This window comes from Guillardia theta (genome assembly GCF_000315625.1).
Source record: "Guillardia theta CCMP2712 unplaced genomic scaffold GUITHscaffold_21, whole genome shotgun sequence".
Classification (NCBI taxonomy): Eukaryota; class Cryptophyceae; order Pyrenomonadales; family Geminigeraceae; genus Guillardia; species Guillardia theta.
Window position 1 is genome coordinate 829,200 of NW_005434653.1, and position 15,477 is coordinate 844,676.

Genomic DNA, 15,477 nt, shown 5'->3' on the forward strand with positions numbered 1-15,477 from the left:
CGGCTCTGACCGTGGCCGTCGTGGTCACCGTACTAGAATTGCATGAATTTTCAACAGTAACGAAAACAATACCAAGAAAGAAAAAACTCCAGTAAACAATTCAACTAACCAAACGGGAGGATAAGATCAACATCATGATTTCAATTGAGCATGTAATCGAGGCTCATAACCGACGGAATACAAGTTTGTTGATCATTTGTTAGACTTGTACTAGTCCAAAGTCACGCAGACATCACATCGACCTTAGTTGTAACAAGACAGTTTTTGCTCAAGACCGAGTTTAATGCACACAAAACCAGAATTGACTGGCAGTGAGCCTCGAGCACAGTGAGAGATAGCCTCGGACGGGTGCCCGTGTATGCCGCGCCTAGGATGTGAACTTCGGAAACCCATGCATCCAGACATGAGAGGACCTTAGCAAGACGGCTAGGAAAGCCCCCTCTTCGAGTCTGAGTCCGAAGCACTGAATACCAGTTCATCATCATCGGATTGCAGTGCCCTTGGCAATGATAGTTTTCGCTCAGGCCGTCATTTCCGACGGCCCATGTTACATCGTTCAACGGTTACAAGTAAAAGTTCACGCCGGGTTCGGAATCATTGGAGTACCGTAGTGTTGAAGTTCCCAGTAACCTTCTCTCCACAGCCTGTGACACAGTGGCAATGACACCCGAAGTAGACAGTGATAGCACCGACTGCAAGTTTCTGTAGCAGTGGTAATAGATATCACGAATGGCCGCGCAGGAAAGATATCAGGATACAGAGAACAAACGGAGGTGATAAGAGATTGGTATAGATGGTCAAGCTTGTTTACTTCAAGCAATCCGATCTCACAGAGACCATACACCTCGTTCTCCTTTCCCTGTCCTGCCAATGCGTGCGGCCCTTCTTCCTCTTCCTCGGTCCCTAAAATAGGGACTGCTTGGTCCTAGGAACTACGACTACCGGTACTCTACGCTTCTTATCTGCGATATGATTCTTCGACCGGTCCGAGGCCTGGTTCCGTACCTTGAGGGTTCCCTAAGAAAGAGTCATAGGCTTGACATGACGAGGTCTTCGATTCTCATCCAACGCTCTCTGTGAAGTTGATGTAGCTGCTCCCTTGACCTTGACAGGTCCTGTGTCTCCGTAGGAGCATGCTTGGAGGTGGTCTCGTGCATTCCTTGTAAGTCCTCCGCTAAGATGATCATGATAGTACTGTCTTCTTTGATCAGACCCCTTGTTCTCCCATGTCCATGACTTCAGGGGTGATGCTTCCAATCTCCCTTTGAGCGTAGCCATATCCTGCCACCGTGACGGTGTCATCTGCTGTCCTGTCGTGGACTGATATAAGCTGACTCGCTTATCTCCTGCTGCCATCCACGATTCCTAAGTTCTTGCTGTCTTCTTCATGATTCTCCTACGTCGTCCTTATTGTAGCTGTTGCTGTCCTCTCCAGGGACGCATTCCGAGGCTCTAAGCATCTGTGCACTTGAGCCACGTCGATTACTTGGCATTGTCTGAGGTGAAGCTTCCTCCTATCAGGTGCTTCAACACCCTCCCTTGGCTCTTGTGTGCCGATGCCAGCATTGTTACTTTGCCGCGCCTCCATTGACGGTGTCAGGCTTGTCAAATTTGACTATGCCTTTTCAAACGACCTGCTGCGGTTGACTCTTCGCGCGTCGTCGCCGCCGTATTCCCTCCCTTGCCTAGAGTAGGCGGGAGCTGTTGCTTGACAGCAAGTTGGGATCATGCTTGGTCTCTGGTCGTCTGCCTTGAAGCTGTATGGTCTTGCTCATCAGACCCGATATTCCTCTTTCCATAAGCGATCAGCCTCTTGACTTGACTTTCGCAGTAGGGCTGTGCATGGTACTGAAAGGTTCTCCTCAGCGCCCATCAGCACTGATGTGCCTGGCGACTTGGGACCTCCTTCATTTCTGCAGCATCATTTCATAACTTCGATCGAAGGTATGTCTTCATCGTCTGCTTCTTCGTCTTGCGAAGGCTTGGCGCTTCAAGCTGCCTTTCATTTCTTCAACTCTACTGTAGAGTTGGTTTGTGTCATCATATCGCCATCGTGAGATCGTGGCATGCAATGAGGCTTCAATGGGACGTCTCCCTTCCTCGGTCTTCACAACCTTCAAGCTTTCATCTGCCGTGCTCTAGGCTTGCCGCTTCAATCATCGCGGTGCTTGACCAGTGGAATCATGAGGTAATTCCTCTCCTCACTGTTGGCCACGTACAGGCTTTGAGGTTGGATTGAAAACAGCTCTTGTCACTTTTGACATTCAGAGCGACTTTGATCAGGACTGATCCCTCCATCATCGAGATTTTCTCGCTGTCATGTCACCCCTCAGCTTCTTTGCCAGCTATCTGGTGGCCTCGTCGTCATCTTGTGCGACTCCTGGCTCTGCTTGGGGGATCCCTGTGACTCGTCCATGTCACATGACATAGGGATGATGCGAGGCTCGATGATCGGACTTACGGTAGGCCGCTCCGGGCGGCCGCCCACCGCCCGGTCCGGCGCCGGGCCCGGGGTCCGACTGTCCCGGAGTCCGACGGTCACTCAGTGATCGGACTAGTACGGTACCACTGAGACTCTCTTTTTTACTCAAAGACTGAGACGGTGACGGTTGCAAAGTTGCGACTAGTGACCCTCAATTCATCGAGCACCGGCGGTACCAACCCGACTGAGTCACTAGGGTCACACTAGGGTAGGGTAGGGTAGGGTCACGTGGGGTGGGTACGGAACTCGGAAGGGTAGCCACGGGGTATTGTTGGGTGGGGTACAGGAGCGCCCCTCAGCTATCTCCGGCCACCCACCCCTGTGACATTCCGGAAATGCAATTCAATGATGGGGAATCACTATTCCCGGTCCCTCTTTCCACCACCCTACCTGGAACCCAAAATTGAAGAATTGTTGCAGCTAATTTTCCTACAAAGTAATCACTCACCATACAATGCTGTATTGTTTTTAAAATAAGATCACCCACCCCACATTACTTTGAACCCCCCTCCCCCGTTTAACATTAACCCGGCGTCGACCACCTACCCACCCATCTCTTGCGGTTGAATTCCGCCGTCAGTGGAAATGCCGGTGAGCAAGCGAAAGAACATGCCACACTCAACGAGCACTTGACAGACCTTGACCAACCACAACCCTTGAATCATACCCCCTTGCTGCTCCTGCTCCTGCTCAGAAGTTTCTTCTGATCCTCCCGCTCATGCTCATCTTCCTCAGTCAACCTTCCTTACCCGAGAAATCACAGAGCAGTCAAAACGTTGCGTGTGAGATGCAACAAATGGAGTGCAGGTAGCAGAAGTAGCCGATTTAGGGCACGGGTTGAAACCAGCAAAAAATTGAGCGCAATGACCAACATATGACATATGATGCAGGCGCAGAAATCGAAGCATCCTGCTGATTGGGATGTTTGGTGGATCTGCAACATTGCAATAGATGGGTTTGGGATTGCTCCCTATAGCTCTTGGGAATCGTCAGGAGAGGGACAAAAGCAAATATGCAAGCTGGACGACAAGTGCTGCTGCATCCAGCACACGGGCTTCAACGAGCTCGGGGGTCTGAGAGGACCTGATGGGCTATGCCTGAGCAGCGAGTACAAATGTTGTTGCCAGTATAATTCCTGCAAATGCTCCTGCGTGGGATGTCTGGACGAGAATGGAATCTGTCAAAGGCAGAATCAAGAGTGCTACTTGAAGCTTGATGAGAAGAAGTGTGGAGGACGAGGTGACAGCAAATGCCTTTGTGTCAAACAGTCGTACGACAATCGACTCGAGGGATTGTGCGACGAGTCGATGAATTTCTACAAGAATGCATGCCGATGCTGCTGTCTCATCGGTGAGGACAGCGCTAAGGTCACGGACTTGCAGGGTGAGGCGGGCTTCGTCGCAGTCGACTCAAGGGTCCTCTGCCTAATCTCGACTTGCAACATCATCCCCCAGAAGATCTTCATCGAGTGCTGCGGTGTTCGCTTGTTCGGCCCGTCCAAAGTCAAAGGTGGGGATTTCAGCTCGTCAGCAGCCCCCCCGGTGACTGTGCAGGACGGAGGTTCAAAGTTTGGAAGCGTGTGCGACGATGGTGAGCTATCATGGTGTGTTGTTTGCAATTGTGACATACTCAAGCAGAGCTGGGAGACTCGACGATCCCGTGCGCTTTGAAGATGTAAGCAGAGTGATTCGAGACCAGACGAAGAAATTCAATGGAGACAGATGAAAAGAAGGATGACATTTGCGATTTTATGAAGAAAAGATAAGACTAGAAGTCCTGAAAATAAAGACTGAATGACGATTTTCAGCGTGAACCTCACAATCATCATACCTTTAGATGGTATCTTGCCTTGCAAGGTTGTTGTTTTGGATATCCTGTATCCTACTCTGTTTGTGACAAAGGCAGGCCTATGTAGCATATCTACAGAAACACAGACTGTGTAGTCTTGTTCTAACACATGCTTGCTAGAGTCTGTTCAAGTTTGTCTTGCTGTCATTCTTACATACGAAATCATTTGGTTATCGAACACGTTTATCTAGTCTAATCCCCTCTCTCACAGCAGCTCGTCGAGGTCAAAGTCTGGCGCCATCCATGACAGCGCGTGCAAGTCTCCCCCATCTGCTGCAAACGGTAAATTCAACGTCCTTTCTCTTCCCCCTCAACGTTCAACATCCTCTTCATCTTTCTCTTTCCCCTTCGAAACAACCACCACCCCCTCATAACCTCTCCTCCCCTTCTCCGCAACCTCGCCTCTCCCTGAACTCATATGATCTCTCGTCATACCCGTCGCTTGCTGATTCCATCCAAGCATCACCGCGTCATCCTTTGAGCATCATTAAGGCAAGCAGAGAGCGAGGTCGAGAGGGGCAGGAAGAACATAATTTAGAGAAGCAGCAGGAGACCGTCAAGACAGACACCAACTAGTTTCGCAAGAGGGTTGGAAACAGTGGGGAAGTAAGCCATTGTTGCATTCTCAGTGCAGGCGAGACAGAAAGTGAGCGAAAGGGAGTAAGAGAGGGAGCGAAATGTTTTGCAGTAACAGAGGTATGAGCACCTGCAAGGGCTTCCGTTTGCTGTCAGTGAGCAGATCCTCTTGGATTAGGCCAGGATTTCTCCCTGCGTCTCCCTTTCCCTCTGTAAGCGATCGAAGTTGCAGCTGCAAATTTTCGCAAAGTTGTCTTAAAGAAGCCATCTCGACATTGGTGGCTGAAGTTTTGTTCAACAACTCTTGCCTTTCCTTCATCAACGACCTTGAAGGAGCAATCAGGATAAGGATGACAAGAAAAAAGCATGAGACCTGCTCAGGGCCTTCAAGGAAGAGTTTTCTTCCTCAAGGGTTTGAATCTGATGTTGAAGACGTTCTTCATTGGACCTTGTCATACCCAATGAATATTTCACATAGTCCAACACGACTCGTCTTACCCGTCGTTCCTCTCTCCCGCCCTATCAGAGCTGTTGAACGAACCTATAGGAAGCTCAGCAAGACTCCAGCTGTGAAAGAGCAAATGTACGAGCATTTGCCGCTCCGACAGACGGTCGTCTGCGAAACATCATCACACGAAGGCATCACTGCGCTGACAAGACAACCTCGGCTGGTGACTGAGATCGCCGTGACTATGATGCATCTCATCAACCCCGATGGAGTCATCTACACCATGATGTCATGCTCTTGAAATCGTCTTCTTCGCTTGTCCTCGGATCACTTACACAAGTCTGCAATGTCGATCGCTTCTGCTGGTGACGATGCAGTAGGGCTCCAACCTCCCTATCATGAGGTCAACCGACACCTGAGAAGTTGCATCTTACTGCATCGTCATCTAGCCCCACAGTTCCATTCCCGCTAATCAGTGACTGCAATCAAACCATCAACCATGCAAGTTTGACGAATACTCCACTCACTTCTCTCTGAGATTCAAGCTTTCGAATCTCGTCGTCAAGTTGCCCCTGCACGACAAAGTAAGATGGCGAGGAGCCGCCAAGGTCATCGTACATGCCCATCTGTTGTGTATCTTTGTTCCGCTTTCAGCGATGCGATCTTCTTCTCTAAACTTCTCAGTTTCCTTGAGACATCCAGTCAGCCCCGCCAATCCCTCGTTGACATTTCACCTGTGCGGCCACTGCATCACCCCATACTTGCGACACAATTTCTTTAGCGCTGTCGTGCACATGCCATACTTCTTGGCAACCTTTTGAACGATGACTCAGCTTGCTCGAAACCAACGAGCAACAAAGAAAACACGAACAATTCAGCGAGTCAACGAGATAAAAGAACGAGTACAGGAGAGTTACAGTCAGGAGCGGACGTCAAGACACTAAGGTAATGAGACTGGAGAGGAAAAGCAGTGGAGACCTCATTCAAAGGCATATTGAAATGCTCTCTCAATTCTTTCTCGGTCAGCACCGGTGCTCTGCGCTTTCGATTACTATCAACAATCGAACACGCATGTCACCTTGCAACGTGCGGACCAACAGCAGGTGATAATGGTGACATCGTCTTCAGCATGTTCTCTTGCGACCTGATCCCAAAGTCACTGAATGGATGCGGTACGAATGAGATGAACTTGACTCGTCGCATCGTTCCAGACTCTTCAAGCGACTCGTGAAGCTCGGAGAGGGAGAATGACCGTTTCATCTTTGCAATCTTGAATTCTGTCCGGTTCTTGTCGCGGTTCCGATTTCAAGCAAACAATCGAATTGGTTGTCAGCTGATGATTAGTTTCGGCAACTTAAACAAACGTTAATCGATTTGTATCTGTTGTTTCCTTGATGTTTTGATGCTTCGGCTTCGTCAAGATCGAAGTTCTATGTAATTTCAATCATTTTCTGAGCGACCATGCATTGGGCGATCCATTCTGAGAGATAATCTCACTTGTTCCTGGCACAACATGTCAAAAAACTGCTGAGAAAAGTGAAATCTGCAAGATAAAAGGAGCCCTTGTCCTTTGTTTTTGTCCTTTGTTTTGTCACACCTTTGTTCTAAAGTGAATTCACACAGTCTTTCTCGCAGTATGAGCTGACTATTTTCATGTCCTGGACTGTTTCGATATATTTTTCTTGATTGTGCTTTGCCATGAAAGCAAAGCGTACGTTTTTTGTTTAGTTTCACTAGCTGAACAAAGGTTTAGGTTGAGATGAACAAAGGTATCCTCCTTTCCACATGATCTACGTGAAAATGAGTTCACAACCCTGGACAGCATTGGTTCGATCATTCCTGTTTGTATCGGTTATCATCTATTCGGTTTCAATCAAGACCGAATCTCCTAACAGTCCTGCGGAACCCTGACTATGCTCTTCCTTGATAGGGAGCATAGTCCTCTCGCACAACTCTTGCTGATCTCCTACTCCATCCATCCTTGTGCTTTCTTTATCTCCATCCCGGGCACTTGCTCCTGCCAATTCCTCTCCCGAACTTTCCTGCTTCATCTGCCCTTGTTCACCATAATAATTGTGAAGTTTCCGGGGACGGGAGGTTAGTGTTTGAGTACGATTCAACTACTTGAAATTGCTTTTGTTTTTGTTACAGATTTGTACCATAGTCTGAAACATTTGGATATTTGGATGTATATTCGCAAATTTTCAATTAAAATATTGAAATTTTTAACCCCTTTGCCACAGTTTGATTGGACCCTTGAATGTTGTGGAGGTCGGCGTCACAGAACAACCCCTACCCCAAGAGCCTCTACCCCTATCCGTCGTCTTCAGCCTTCAGGCCATGTTTGAGGGCCGGTACTTGTAGTACCCTACCTCCTCCTTCATCATCGACTACCCCACAGAGGGCATATAATCCACTTGTAAAGAAATGTTTGCCAAGCACCGGTAGTTTAGGCCGGGATATGTCAGCCTCTACCGAGTTTGATTTTTACCGTCGCTAGGCCTCCCCACCTCCCGGGTTTGCCTCAGGCTACCCGGCCCCCTCTTGGACTCTCACAGGGTACGGTCCTCGACACACACCCCGGCCCGTAAAGAACTACCCCTACCGTGCCTCCCAATTTGATCGTGGCCTACCCTGCGGCTGCCGAATCCCTTCAAGGCTTCCGAGTGACACTCTGTACGGTAGAGATGATCTGTACGGTACGGTACATCGTCACTACACCCCCCGGGCCGTTTGCCAGTTGTCGGACTATCATCCTGACGGCGACTTAACTTTGACGGTAAAGGATCATCCGATCAGTAAGCCGGTGGCCCGGGACTCCCGGGAGGGGGGCCGGCCCGGAAGGCCCGGGATCGGACGGGAGTCGGAGGCGGGGCCCGGAGGAGGCCGCCGCGGGCGGCGCCGCCCGGCGGCCCGGCGGGCTCAGGCTTGCCGCAAGCCTTGGCAGTGCCAAGTTGGGCCCGGGGAGACTGGGCCCGGGGGAGAGCCTCGGACGCGAGTCAGTGAGGCGAGTAAGGAAGGGGCCCGCCGGGGGGCCCTTCCGAGTCCGAGTCGGCTTGCCACGGTTGATTCATGCGGCCGCAGCCGGACTCCGTGACATCCGTGGCGCGCGCGGCAGCCTGACGTTTCTGCAGTGCCGCGCTGAGTGCCGTGCGTGACTCTCACCGGCGGCGTCCGACCGTCAGTGTGGCCGCCGCGGGGGGCTGCCAGGGGGACTACCGTCACAGTGACTAGCCCCCGCTCACTGAAGACGGGAGTCACGCCTAGTACACGGGTTTAGGGCCCGGTTTAGGGTTTAGGGACGGTTTAGGGTTTAGGCCCGCCGGGTTTAGGAGCCGCGGCCCTTACGGTAAGAGCATGCTGCCCTGCGGCGCGTAGGGAGAGCGCAAGGGGACTGGAGGAAGCTGCGAAATGATGAGAGCGTTCGCAACCTGCTGTATCGGAGATCATGCCAATACACGCAGGGCGAGCGCTCTGGAGGCCACGTCGAGGAGGCCGCCAACCTCGTCGAGAGGGTGAAGAGCTTCGCGAAGCGGTATCCTGGTAGCCTAGTAGGACAGCTCATGCTTGCAGAGCTGAGGGTGGATCATGGATGCACTCCCGACGCTATCGCTGAAGCCATCCGCTCGACCGATGATGTCGGCAGGCGAGACGCGACCTGTTTGAAGACTCTCTGAGCGAATGGAGCTCAGAGTCGAGAGCATGGTTTAACAACAGATGGAGGAGGCCAAGAAGCAGAATGTCGAGGCATACATCGGCACTGAACTGACTTGCACCGAGGGGACCTCCTTCATCTCCAAGAAAAGTTGAAATCGAAGCTTATGGAGCTGGGTCTCATGGTAGACTCAGTCGATGGAGTCGACAAGGCCATCATGTGGAAAGCACCTTACAGACCTGAGGCTAGTAGCACGAGCAGACGACATCTCAGTCACCGTCTCCTTCCTTAGGAATGAAGAAGCCATGGCGCTATGGGGCCGAAGGCAGGCCCGGAGAATACAGCATAGACGGCAGACGGTCGTTCAAGCTTCGAGCCAAGCGAGGACCTTGGGGCACTGCAAGGCCCGGGAGCCGCCGCCGCCGGAGCCTTGCCGAGCTATCGCAGCTCTTAGCTCTTGGAGGAATGTCGACGGCCGAGATCGCTCAGACTCTCTATCGATTTCAGCTGCAGAGGTACAACCGCTTGCTGGCATTCTCGTGCAGGGTCCTGGGCAGCCTCCGAGGTCGCAAGGGGCCGAGCCCGAAGACGTATGTGGCTATTGGGGCAAGCACGGGAGCTCTCGTTCAGAGAGAGCGAGGCGATGGAGGGGGTGCATCTCACTCTCATCAGCGACGACGCCAAGCTCAGAGAGACGTGAGAGATCATGCGGGGCGCAGCAGCTTTAGAGTCACGTGACAGATCAAGTCGAGGTCAAGCATGAGCACTGAGGCCGCTTCTCGAGGAAGGAGATGGAAGCCGCGGCTGTGCGGAGGAGGTAACACAAACCTCAAGCTGGTCAGCGTCGAGGTCGAGGAAGATTCACGGTGACACGCTGAGCTGGGATGGGAGCCTGATAGCTCTCTTCCTGGCGACTTGGAAGGGGTCCCCACTGTCAGCTCTCAGGAGGAAGAGGAGAGCGAGGAGCAAGCTCAGGACCCCCAAGGGCATCAGCAAGGCGCTGGATGGCTGGAGCTCAGCGACATCGACAGGATCACCATGGAAGCAGCGTCGCCGTCAGGGCCAGTCGATCAACAGGTCTTGGTCGACCTCTCGTCGATGCTCTTGGAGACACTGATCAGAGGAGGAGCTGCTAGCTGGCAAGCTCGGATCTCCCTGGAGCTAGACAAGAGTGTTGGCAAGCTGGCAACGTGGAGTTCATGACGCTCGGAGCTTGGGCAGCCACGCCGTTGAAAGAAAAGCTCAGAGCGTACCTCGGGGAGATGCAATGGACACGGGTGCAAGGGAACAAGAAGGTCATGCAGGCAGCGAGGAGGGGCAGCGCCTTGGAGGCTGAGAGCGATGACATCGAGAGTCGATCTGTAAGCCTCACGGGCAAGGTCGACAAGCAAGACCGACTGCGGCTGACGATGAGAGATGAAGTCGAAATGGAGGCTGAGGAGGGCGAGGGCGTGGAGGAGGAGGCTGGCACAGGCCTCTCTCGCGCTTGAAGCTCGAGGCAAGTCTTAAAGGTGGACAAGAGGCAGACTCTGCGGCGGAAATGTGGGCCCCAAGGCCCGGGGGAAGGAGGAAGAAATAAACTTGAAAGCAGGTGGGCACGGGGCAAGCAACGAAGGTAAGCCTCAGGCTTGAAGGGCAGGTAAGCCGGCCGCGGTGGGCCCGGAGCCTGGGGGAGGGGGAGCCTTTAGAGTTTGACTGAGGGTTTAGGGTTTAGGAGGCGCCGTTATTTTCGGCAGGCGCCAGGCGCCGTTATTTTCGGCAGCACTGCGGCATGGCTCCTCGCCAGCACGGTGTAGGGGAACTTCGGAAGCCGCCAGGGCGGCCGGCGCCAGTTGATCGGATCCGAGTGACTCTGTGACTCGGATCATCCGATGCCACCGGATGTTCAAGTTTACGCCGTTGCGTGACGCGCCCGGCATCCGCGGCCCGCCGGGCCGCCGGCCTAAGGCTGCAGTGCTATGTACGGTAACCTAGTAACTCTGACTCACTGGCCAGTGCCAGCTTCAGTACCGTCTACGTGACAAGAACTTCGGCTCTCGCTCGGAAGCCCGGCGCAATTTCGGACTGGAAGGAGTGACGCACAGAGTCCCTGGCAGACGAGTTGGAAGGACTCCGAGAAGGTTGAGACATATGGCACCGCCTCAGCAGGCCCTGAGGCAACGAGTTCGGACTTTCTTCATCCTGATCTGAACTGTCGGCGGTAGGCTACTGTCTGTACCGTACGTTTACCGTTGAAAACGGTTGTAGTGAAATTCAACGAACTGTCGGTGAAATTTGTACCATGAAAAATACCGTACAGGACACACCTGGTACTCATTTGTACCACGTCTGGAAAACACTCCGAGTCATGGTTATTTTCAGTGTACTTTCCTGAAGTGTGTCCCTGGTACCAATATTTGTATTGAAAATTTAACCAATATCTTTAAAACTAATAGTGCTATATGCTGTGCACTCCAACAAGGTCTGTCTGATTTGCTAGAAGGCTGTTGGTATTCGTGCTATAGCGAGGGAGGGAGGGGAGGGACAGGGGGAGGGACCGAAAGAGGCAGGAAGGGAGGAGGGAGGGGGGCAGAGATATATGAAGAAAGGAAAGGAGATAGGGTGATAGGGAGGGAGGGAGTGTGTGTGTGTCGAGGAAGGAGGCGAGGATTAGCGAGGGAGGGAGGGAGAAAGGGGAGAGCGGAGGGAGGGAGAAAGTGAGGGAGCATCTCTCTCTTTCACTCACTGGCTGTCTCTTACTCGGTCACTCTCCCTCCTTCTGTCTGTCTGTCTCTCTTCCTCCCCTCACCCCATTTCCTTGCTTGCACCCACCCTCTCCCTCCCTCTTCCTCCTCTCTCGCTCTTTGCCTGCTGCCAGCCTGCCTGTCAGTGATTCTGTCGGTCCTTCGTCCCTTTCTCTCCCTTGCTCTCCCTTTCTCTCCCTCCCCCCCCCCCCCCTCCCCCCCTTCCCCTCAAACACACACTCTTTTCCCTTCTTTATCCTTGTCTGATGCCTGCTATCCGTCTCTCACCCATTCGCTGGTTTCTGTCTCATGTCTTGCTGTCATGAGCAAGGCAACATGCAGAAGAAGGACTGCCTATTGGATATGGGTATCAGGGTGAACGCGTCAGAACACACAGATCCAAGGGAGAAATGAGACAAGTCAAGACTCTGTGTCTTTTTCTTTGTTTGGGTCTGATGTGCATTGTGATTACAGAGGTGAGAAGCATCTGCGTTGTTGTATCCTTGATATGACGAGCTTTGATGTGATTGTAGGGAATAGCTGCTACTGTTGGCTGTCAAGGTTTTATTGATGGCAAGAAGAATGTCGTGCGCCAGAGCTCTTGCTTGACATTACGAGGAGGAAGTGGTGCACCATGGAACGTGAGCGATGGTGGTTCCCCTGGGGCGAAAGAGCTCAGAGAGAAAAGTATGGGGAATGTGAATGGAATGCGCATGGAGCTAACTGGCCATGGTTCTCTCGAGGAACAAGACGAGATGTATGCAGACGAGCAGTTGGCTGTTTACAGCTCTCGTGACGCAAGAGACAAGACAGAGAGATCGAAAAGACCACGAACTGCAGAAAGAGAGGGGCTAGCTAGAGGGCGATTTATCTTATTACATACATCTTGTTGATTTGGAAAATTCGGTTATCTTTGATTCTACAGAAGTTCGATTTTTTTTGAAGTGGAACTAAGTTGCTCGTTGTGAAAGAGGTAATCGTGTACGGCATCTTGTGGAATACAAAGGATGGACAACATGAGTGTGTTGTCATTTTTGTGTGCTAGTGGGAGCGAATGAGAGAATAATCTGTACTACCTTATCCTCTTACAATTTAGATCCCTGAGGTAGGTTAGTTTTCTTGGAGAGAATGCTTCTCTTCACATCCGACTTGTTTGCGACACGGTTCAGGTGGATTTCCTCACAGTGTCGGAGACAAGACCTGTAACTTCGGGCATACTAGCAGAGCTCATTTCAGAAATCTTCCTTTCTCTCAACCATAATGCATCTTCTTTTGATAGGAACATGGTGTACTGAGTGAAGTTGCACAGCTGCTGAAAATTCTCCTCGCTTGGCTCTTTTCCATCATATGTGAAAACCTGTCCTCGTGTCCAGTTCGGCAGTCCCTTATACGCTGAAGGTAGGACAAACACAAAACATATCCTAGAAAACCGGTTCTTGGCTCGCAGAGCTTGCAGGATCTTACATAATGGCCAATACTTGATCGGATGACTATCTGCCCGTGTAATCTGAAAAATGTAGAGAACTTCGCTTTGTTTTAATGACAACGCATCCAAGAAAGGAAAATTCTTTGACTTGGGCTTGCAATATGCATTCAAATTGATCGCCCACGTTTCCATCTCGTCTTGCTTTGTCGCAAATTCAATATACGATTGCGATGTTTCCAACTTGAGCTCTTCGCACATGTATCCATTACCATTAGTCGACTGTAGACTATGCAACGTGAAGTTTCCTCCTTTCTTCAGCAGCTGATGTGCAACGTATTCAAAAATTTGACCTGCTGCAACCTCAAATGGACTTTCAGCGGCCGAAAAAGCCTGCTCAACAAGCGAATGCCAATCGTTTATGACAATCCTGTCAAATATCTTCGTTTCAGCCTTCGTTGAACATATGCGAGGGGTTATGGTCTTGAAGTCAGAATTAGGGATCAGGTGAATTAGTTTCGATGGCATTCCCAAGTCTTGATTTATTGCCACATGCATCCTCTCCTGTAGTGATGACAAAGAACCTGTTGTCCTGATTATCTGATCAAGTGTATCTGAGGGTTTCATCACGAGATATCTTGGTACGTTTCCCCAATCCTCAATGGTCCGTGCAGCTTCTTGCTCATCAATGCGCCCCCTATGCATCTTGATGAAGATTGACATCTCCTCGTCCGACCATACTGGTAGAAAATATCTCTGCGACACACGTTTGTTCAAAAGATCCTTAATCGGCTGAACCCTCGGTGATGAAATTATAATTGTTTTTGCGAAATTAGTGATGGCATAGTCTCCTTTCCCATGGTACAAGTCACAGATATACCACCCAGAGAAATGTGCAAGAAGGACAACAAAAGGTTTGTCATGGAGGATCTCATTCCATTCTCCTCCATCAGAGTACCAATACTGAGGCCCTACCTGGTAGACGATTTTCTCCTTAGACCGGAGAAGCTCCATGAGTAAGTAGTACGCAAAGCACGACTTTCCTATCCCTGGAGTACCTGTGAGAATAAATGGCTTACAACTCTTTCGTGGTCCCAGTGTCTTCAACATCTCTGGATCCACCTTGAAATGTTCTGCAATTACCCGCTTCATCTCAAGATAACACTCTCGTATGAAGAGATGGTTTCCAAAATCCTCATCGCCTCCCAAGAATGTCGAAAGAGGGATAATCTCAAGAGCTGAGAAGGTCTTGCCTGAGCGTGCAATGTTCCAGAGATCGTTCAAGAAAAGTAGGATTTCGCTACCTATCAGTCCTATCAGTACATGTAATTCATCACAATTCTGCTTCACCTTCAGGTTTGGATAAATGGTCTGCAAGTTTTTCATGACGTATATCCCTTTGTTGTTTGATCTCCAATATTTTGAGAAGCTGTATCTCCTTCTCTCGAAGCTGCTGCTTCTCCATCTCTCGAAGCTGCTTCTCCTGATACCAGTATTGCTCATTCATATTTGAGATGTTCCTCTCTATGATGTTCCTATCTGCCACTTCTATCTTGCTATTAACCACATCAATATCCTCCTTTACCCTTGCAATCTCCGCATTTACCCCTGCAATCTCAATTACCGTCTCATTTACTCTGGTCATCGTTGCATGGAGCTCTGCTCCCAATGAATAGCCCCCTAGCCCCTCTCTTTCCGCAGTTCGTGGTCTTTTCGATCTCTCTGTCTTGTCTCTTGCGTCACGAGAGCTGTAAACAGCCAACTGCTCGTCTGCATACATCTCGTCTTGTTCCTCGAGAGAACCATGGCCAGTTAGCTCCATGCGCATTCCATTCACATTCCCCATACTTTTCTCTCTGAGCTCTTTCGCCCCAGGGGAACCACCATCGCTCACGTTCCATGGTGCACCACTTCCTCCTCGTAATGTCAAGCAAGAGCTCTGGCGCACGACATTCTTCTTGCCATCAATAAAACCTTGACAGCCAACAGTAGCAGCTATTCCCTACAATCACATCAAAGCTCGTCATATCAAGGATACAACAACGCAGGTGCTTCTCACCTCTGTAATCACAATGCACATCAGACCCAAACAAAGAAAAAGACACAGAGTCTTGACTTGTCTCATTTCTCCCTTGGATCTGTGTGTTCTGACGCGTTCACCCTGATACCCATATCCAATAGGCAGTCCTTCTTCTGCATGTTGCCTTGCTCATGACAGCAAGACATGAGACAGAAACCAGCGAATGGGTGAGAGACGGATAGCAGGCATCAGACAAGGATAAAGAAGGGAAAAGAGTGTGTGTTGAGGGGAAGGGGGGAGGG

General features: G+C 50.8%; 6 protein-coding genes across 6 annotated transcripts; 3 read left to right on the plus strand and 3 right to left on the minus strand.

Moving 5' to 3' along the window:
• Positions 1-3,366: 3,366 nt before the first annotated feature.
• GUITHDRAFT_151811 (hypothetical protein) lies at positions 3,367-4,283 on the plus strand (the record flags this gene model as incomplete). Its single annotated transcript, XM_005835575.1, has 2 exons — positions 3,367-4,072; positions 4,120-4,283. 2 exons carry the CDS (start codon positions 3,367-3,369, stop codon positions 4,158-4,160), a joined length of 747 nt encoding a protein of 248 aa, XP_005835632.1. The 3' UTR covers positions 4,161-4,283.
• Positions 4,284-4,535: 252 nt separating this feature from the next.
• GUITHDRAFT_136735 (hypothetical protein) lies at positions 4,536-6,150 on the minus strand (the record flags this gene model as incomplete). Its single annotated transcript, XM_005835576.1, has 12 exons — positions 4,536-4,603; positions 4,706-4,805; positions 5,037-5,232; positions 5,280-5,354; positions 5,405-5,447; positions 5,494-5,522; positions 5,570-5,630; positions 5,690-5,747; positions 5,789-5,833; positions 5,882-5,926; positions 5,973-6,042; positions 6,089-6,150. The coding sequence occupies 12 exons, from the start codon at positions 6,148-6,150 to the stop codon at positions 4,536-4,538; spliced, it is 852 nt and encodes a 283-aa protein (XP_005835633.1).
• A 4,156-nt stretch (positions 6,151-10,306) lies between these two features.
• Positions 10,307-11,286, plus strand: GUITHDRAFT_151812 (hypothetical protein; the record flags this gene model as incomplete). Its single annotated transcript, XM_005835577.1, has 3 exons — positions 10,307-10,551; positions 10,601-10,648; positions 10,717-11,286. A coding segment is annotated over one exon (193 nt), but the record flags the coding sequence as incomplete, so codon positions are not given.
• Positions 11,287-11,935: 649 nt separating this feature from the next.
• On the plus strand, positions 11,936-12,627 carry GUITHDRAFT_151813 (hypothetical protein; the record flags this gene model as incomplete). The annotated part of the gene is made up of 2 exons (XM_005835578.1): positions 11,936-12,208; positions 12,266-12,627. The coding sequence occupies exons 1-2, from the start codon at positions 12,143-12,145 to the stop codon at positions 12,623-12,625; spliced, it is 426 nt and encodes a 141-aa protein (XP_005835635.1). The 5' UTR covers positions 11,936-12,142.
• Positions 12,628-12,788: 161 nt separating this feature from the next.
• GUITHDRAFT_151814 (hypothetical protein) lies at positions 12,789-13,710 on the minus strand. Its single transcript, XM_005835579.1, has one exon. It carries the CDS (start codon positions 13,681-13,683, stop codon positions 12,898-12,900), a length of 786 nt encoding a protein of 261 aa, XP_005835636.1. The 5' UTR covers positions 13,684-13,710; the 3' UTR covers positions 12,789-12,897.
• Positions 13,711-14,835: 1,125 nt separating this feature from the next.
• Positions 14,836-15,473, minus strand: GUITHDRAFT_151815 (hypothetical protein; the record flags this gene model as incomplete). Its single annotated transcript, XM_005835580.1, has 2 exons — positions 15,215-15,473; positions 14,836-15,157 (listed from the first exon to the last, which is right to left on the minus strand). Coding segments are annotated over exons 1-2 (388 nt in total), but the record flags the coding sequence as incomplete, so codon positions are not given.
• Positions 15,474-15,477: the final 4 nt, after the last annotated feature.

Excerpts from the sequence above, each read along its gene's own strand:
- GUITHDRAFT_151814 (XM_005835579.1), bottom strand. The coding sequence starts at position 13,683 with ATGCCATCGAAACTAATTCACCTGATCCCTAATTCTGACTTCAAGACC.